Raw genomic sequence first — 6,783 nt, 5'->3', positions numbered from 1 at the left:
GAGGAAAGCGGGACGTTTTCCCAATTTTGTAAGTTGGCCATGGATGTGTTACTGATTTATCAAGAAGAAGAGACCACACAGAATATTGTATTCTTTTATTTGATAAGTATTAATAAGATACACAGTACACATGGTATTGTATTCACTTTATTGAATAGTAGAAAGAAAGACCACCACAGCATCATGTTTAAAAAGTAGTTTATTGAGAAAAGACATTAGGTATGATATATGTAGCATTTAGTTGAAGTATAGTCAGATAAATATGTATTAGTAAGAACATTGAAGAATAGGAATGTTACCGTTGAGTGCTGAGTTCCCGACGCGGAGAGGAGGACATCTTAGAAAGATCTTCGCAGAAGAGCAGACTGATAAGATGGCTGTGTTTTTATAGTGAGCTTCTTGAGAGGAGGTCTTCAGCTGTACGGGACTTTCCCAAAAGTGTTGACTTGCACCTGTAGTCTATATAGGAGGTTGCACTTAGAAGTGAGCCAGAAGATAAAGCTGTACCTCGGTGACACGCTTCTCCGATGCCAGACAGCCTCGCCACGATGCCTCCGAGCGACCGAGCTCATAAATTATAGAACTTTGTTTTTATTTCTATTTTATATTAGTGTTTTATTTGTAATGTATTTAACCTATATATAATAAAACTAGATCTTATTATAACCAATACGCTCGCCTGCCAAAGACTCTGATTTCAAGACCTGAGCAGAACAGACCACGGAGAAGTCTTCTGTGACCTGTCTTGTGAGTATGATTAAATGCTTATTAGAGATAGGACAGACTCGACTTACTTTACCTTACCTGAGGATAAACTGAATAATGTAGAAGGTGCAGGAGATTTGCGCACCATAAAACATCATATACCCTTATATCTTTACAAACCATATCAACAATTAAAAATAACATTAAACAGATGTTCTATGAACCAAAAACTAACATTTGGTTTCCATTAAGAGAAAACTTTACTTTCACAGTACATTTTTATTTTAAATGTCCAATGATTGCTTCCGCCCTTTTTCAGATTGAATGCCTTCATCTTAACAATTACAAGTAAACTTGCTGTGAATCAACGAGTCTATTCCATAACAGAAATGCTATCAGTCACTCAGTATGTACTTTACATTATAAATGCATCCATTTTGTAGCGAGCCCGCCCCACACGATTCTGATTGGCTGTGATATTTGATTGATTGTGTGCCGCACTTGGACTCATCACGTGTAGTTGGGACGTGGAGTTAGAAACATTTATGGCGTCTAATAATAAAAATAAAATTACGTAACAATACATACAAAGTATTTTAAAGTATTTAATTATTTATTTACAAAAGAAAAAAGCTGCAACAATTATGTGTTCTGATTATATCCAGTGAAAAAGCATTTTCAATATAGCTGTGCTATAGGGCACTTCCGTCAAGATCTTCCATCCCAAAAAGTGCATCATGTGTTTAGAGACTGTTATATTTGTAGAAATGTAAGGTCATTAGTGTCGCGTCCACGATGCTTGTTTTGTTTTATGTTCTTATTTAAAGTGCATCTTTCTTAGTTTCATAGTTCATCTTTCATAGTTTTTATATATAGCGAGTCATCCCAGCGTGTTTTTTTTTAACAAGAACTGTGTTTGTGAAGTAATTGCTAAGGAATTCTTGAGCTAGCGTGGGAAACCGGACCACGTTTCATCTCTGGAAGCGGATTGGCTGGATTCATCTCGTGGCTTTGTGAATTTTATTTAAAAAAACTTTTGCCACTTTGTCAGACCTCATTTTTGATAATTGATTTTCTGCCCTTCTAAAACAAATGAAAGGGATTATTTTTTTTCTTTCAATGCAGTTATTACATGAATGTAAAACAGTGAATCTTTCTATTCTTTTCTTCATTTGTATTCCGTTAATTCATTTACAAATTAAAAAACTAAATTTCTGTAAAAAAAAAAGAAAAAAAAAAGGAAGTGTTTGGTGCATACGAATCAGAAAACAATTACATGTAGCCAAGTGGAAACATAATCCATCAATAAATGGATGGCTGTTTTATAAATAGCTATTTTGTATAGCATTGGAGAAGGCTATTTTTGATAACATGCAACCAGGCTCTCAGCCTAACATACCTGGGATCATGGAGGAAGTTGAGGTGTTGTTTTTAACAAAAGAAGTTTCAGTTTAGCACTAGAATATGAAATCTAACACGGTAAAAAAGAAATGCTCATAACTGTTGGGTTTTGGAATTTGAATGCAGAAAGAATAAAATATACACACATTTAGGAAAAGTCAGGGTATATATTATATATAGATATTATAGTTATATTGGTTGTATTTCAATAAAGATATCGCATTGCTGACCTTGGTAGTGTAGAGTCCCCTTTTCCTGCAGAACACAATCCAGAGGCCCTGGTCGAAGGTCAATGCGTGTTCGGTCTTTTCTTTGTGTCTCGTTAAAAATCACTAATATTTATTAATCATTTGTTTCCAATTATAATACTGACCTTATACATAATTTTATCTGACTCAATCTTTCGTGATTTTATTTATATTTATTTAAATGTAACTGCTGATCCTCTAGTTGTGATTAAATTTGGATCATTCATTAACTATAATATTTCCTAGTTTCGACTTATCGTTCGTTAGGAGTCTGGGTCGCTTAGAGACCTTGTTTGGCCAGAACAGACTCACGACACATCTGGGCTAGTCAGGTCTTAGTCAGAGGCTACCCGTAGATCGCTTACCTTAATGCAGCCATCTCCTCGATAGACTCAAAAGAGTAATTTTTTATGTGTTACCTAAGTAATAGCATGCTAAGCCAGTTTGGTGGCCAGAAGTCAAGATCTCAAGACGGCTCCATCCATTGATCATTGATCTGACTCACCTAGCACGCCAACAATGAGGAAAACCTCAGAAGTCACTAGCCTACTAGAAAAGTTATTTCAGACAATATTATAAGTTAACCAAGATTAACATTTATTTTGCCAGGCAAGAACAGTTTCCAAATTGGTATAATTGATAAACATTTGCACAAATGATCAGCAGTACAAAAATAACACAAAACAAATAAAACAAACTTAAAGGTCAGTATACCTGGTCTTTTAAAAGTACATAGTGTAGTGTATTGGACATATACCACACTACAGGGCGATCTGGCTACAGAATCACTCCTTGTTGTGTTTTGTCACTTTCTTATATACTCAGACCAGACAAAGAGATACCAAATGTAGCTGTATAAACCTTTTGGTGTTTAGGTTCCCATGCTCCAGTGTCACACCTGGCTGGGACACATTCAGAGACCCAAAGGAGGACACACCTCCTTCTCAACAGAACACAGTTCTATCAAGTTCTTAATCTTCTCCATAATATAAGTGATTACTGTGAAGTGAGACCAATTTACCAATCGCACTGAGACCTTTCAAATGAGACCAAACATGAAAGTGAAGAACAATAGGTTCATAAGACACATGACATATGATGCCTTATTCTTAATGAACTTTAAACCAAGACTTTTGGGCAGAAGGAGGGAAGCAGGAAGAGCAGAGGTGAAAGAGGTGTCATAAACACAACGTGGGAGTTTACTCTCTTTTGAAGTCCTTTTGTTCCTTTGGATATCCCTTCTTAGATTAGTCTTAATGCATTTACAGGTTTTGATTCACCTCCTTACAGTAGTTCTAGTGCTGAAGGACAGAATACATTTTTTCTGATAAGCCTCATCAATGAACTGTTGAAATGATTACTGAAATATTATTTGTAATGCTGGTAATGTGAAATAATATTTGTTACATTAAAGGTTCCATATTTTACACCTTTTTGGAGTTTTATTTTAATTTAAGTAACAAAAACTATCTCGAAATGTTTTTACAGCTCCTTTCTTATGAGCTCTGTTGAAAACAGGTTGATTTTGGCCTGTCTAATTAATATTCCTGAGCATCTCTACTGATTGGCCTGTTCTTTTTGAGTGATGTATGAGCAAGCCATTTAAATATAAAGATGTGTTTATGTCACAGTGCAATACAAAAGTGTAATACACTTAAGGTAGTATGCCAAAAATGCATTTAAGTACCTGGGTTTAATTTTCCAAGTCAGCTATATATTTAGAGTGGAAGAAGAATGTTTCTTTATTGTGTTTTGTCATAGAAACCACAAAGATCACAAAGTCCCATGGAGCACTTCAGAGACATTTTTAGAGAAATGGTTAAATAAAGCCACAGCATTCCTGTCTTTCCATTCCCAAATACCTCTTAAAATATTCTCCTAAATACATTTTACATTTTGCAAACATATGCACTTGAAGTCACAAATACACACCCACTGGAACAACAAGAGTGAGAGCAGACTCATGAGTCATTAGTTTCAAAACGAAAGCGAAAGACTGATCAAACTCCAACAGAAAGTCTTGAGGTAAGTTCGTGTTATATTTTGCTCTCACGATGAACAAATTACACATCTTTTACAAACTTTATAAACAAATACGAAGCCAAAGATGACCCTCATAATTATGTTTATATTTAATAAATAAAACAACATGACATACATGGCGTCAATTTTAAGACATAGATGAAATAACTATTAATCGGAACCAGAGGCATGGCTTTAAATGTTTGTTCATATCTATTTATTCATTTTTACTGGTACTGTTGTTGTTATGTTATAAGGTTGACTTGTAGTCTGCTGAAATACGCTTCATTTTACGCATAAAGAACTTATTTATCTGTTGATTACTCATCAGTGCTATACTGCAGTGCTTCACAATAATGCAGTAATGTTTTTCTTTATTTCATAGAGATACACAAGACTAGCTCTAAAGCGAGTGTTTGTGAGGAGAGAGAAGAGATGGACTTCTGATCTGAACCAGGAAGCGGCATCTCCAAAGCCCAGCTATGCAGTGATGCATCCATGGGACAACCCATTTATTTCAGTGCTGAAACAGCCTTGATGAGCAGGTTGACATTAAGCCTCACATTTGGATCTCATTGGTGTTCATATAAATATAAATTTGTAATGTTTGTCCTCATTATCAGTAGAAGAAGAAAAGAAAGAGCATCTGCAGGGCACATATATCAGCCTCTGATCTAAGTGATGGATCAATGACCTTTGAACCCAGGTGAGACAATAACCAGTACTGCTTGCAAGTGATCGATTTAAACATCGGTGTAGCGCTGCACCAGCCATCTTTGTTTTTTTACTTAAGAGGCTACCAAGACCTTATATTTGATACTAGCTAGTTTGTCCCTAACCTAAACCTTAACCTCTAACTAACCTAAACCTAAACCTAACCCAACCCTAACCTAAACCATAAGCCCCTAAACCCTAACCTAAACCTTAACCCCTAACCTAAACCCTAAACCCTAAACCCTTAACCTTAACCTAAACCGTAACCTGTAACCCCTAACCCTAACATGTTCTCTGTTCACAGCTAGCAGGTCATTCCCTTGCTCAGAGTATGTTTTAGTCAATTGTATGAGCACACATGAAGTGTAAACCTTATAAACCGTGTTTACATTGTTTGTGTTCTCATAAACCGTATCACCAGAACACACACACACTAAGCTAATATATACCTTGCAAATGAACAGTACATGCTGTTGCCCCACATTTACAAAATTAACCTAAATTAATGATAAATACAAAGTATAACACTATATTAGTGCTCGCGGTCTCAACCCAGTTGATGCTCTCTAGACATTTTATCATAAATGACACAAAGTTAGAGTCATAAACATGATTTTATTTCAAAACCAGTGCAAACTGTACCCAACAACCAATTTCACTAGTAAACTAAATCTGCGTCAGAAAAGATCAGACTTGAATAATAATGGATGGTTCTGATCACTACAAACAATAGTGTTATCTATCAGTATATAGTACAGTATACTGATGCTATACTGTAAATTTAAAAAGTTATTGGATGAGGCTGGGAGGGGTCAGGCTGGTCATCCAAAGAAAGCAAGAACATTAGGAAAACAATTTTTATTTTACATATATATATATATATATATATATAGCCATTAACTTTTAGAATTTGAGGAAGTTTTCTTTAATGTTGTCTGATCACATCTGTTATTAGGTTCTATGGTCCATGTTAATTAATTTGTGGAGAGTTTAATCAACAAACAACCAAATCACTAAAGCTCATTCTAGCTGATCTTGTTTAATTTCTGCCATAAACATAGGGCTAGTAAGAGTTGATTGAGTCTTAACTTGTTTTTATAAATGACACACCCCTTTGCCTAGAAGATAGTGTGCTGCTCATGCTCTCATTCCAGTCTTTGTGTCGTTCTTCTGCGTTTATTTTGTGTGAACCAGAGATTGTCAGACCAGAGACTGGCAGAAGGAATCTTGCCAAAAAGTAGATGATAAACTACAGAGAGTTAAAGACCAACACAAAACTAACATGAAGAATAAGTATGAGAGATTATGTGAAGGATTTAAACTACAAGATAATAAGCCTTCCTAAACAGGATATACACACAGCTCTACATCATGGGGAGAAAACGAGAGGGTGAATGAAAGAACATGAGGTTTTACAGATGGAGAAACAAAACACTCTAAGACACCTTGATCAACTGTAATGACATCTTTAAAAAGCCTCACCCTGAACCAGGATGTGGGGAGAAGAAGACTAGAAGAAGAGAAAAAGAAAAACCAGATTAAGACTGCTCTTACCAAAGGCATCAGCTGGAATCGGAGAAGAAACCGTCTGTTGCATGAGAAGTTCATTTTGGACTGGGCAGGAAAGGAAAAGCCCAATCGGGATGTGGACTTCATGTTTGTGCTTCCTTTTGACTGAACTTGATTAAGATCA

At 35.7% G+C, this 6,783-nt stretch overlaps 1 protein-coding gene across 1 annotated transcript in view; it reads right to left on the bottom strand.

Annotated features, from left to right (window-relative positions):
- Positions 1-6,568: 6,568 nt before the first annotated feature.
- Positions 6,569-6,783, bottom strand: part of LOC122342276 (protein NLRC3-like) — a 10,219-nt gene continuing 10,004 nt past the window's right edge. The window contains exon 9 of the mRNA XM_043236074.1: positions 6,569-6,600. Coding sequence (XP_043092009.1) covers positions 6,569-6,600 — 32 coding nt within the window. The remainder of the gene's footprint in view (positions 6,601-6,783) is intronic.

This window comes from Puntigrus tetrazona, chromosome 4 (assembly GCF_018831695.1).
Source record: "Puntigrus tetrazona isolate hp1 chromosome 4, ASM1883169v1, whole genome shotgun sequence".
Taxonomy (NCBI): Eukaryota; Metazoa; Chordata; class Actinopteri; order Cypriniformes; family Cyprinidae; genus Puntigrus; species Puntigrus tetrazona.
Note: the sequence above shows the minus strand (reverse complement) of the source record. Positions and strands in the feature narration are given on the sequence as shown.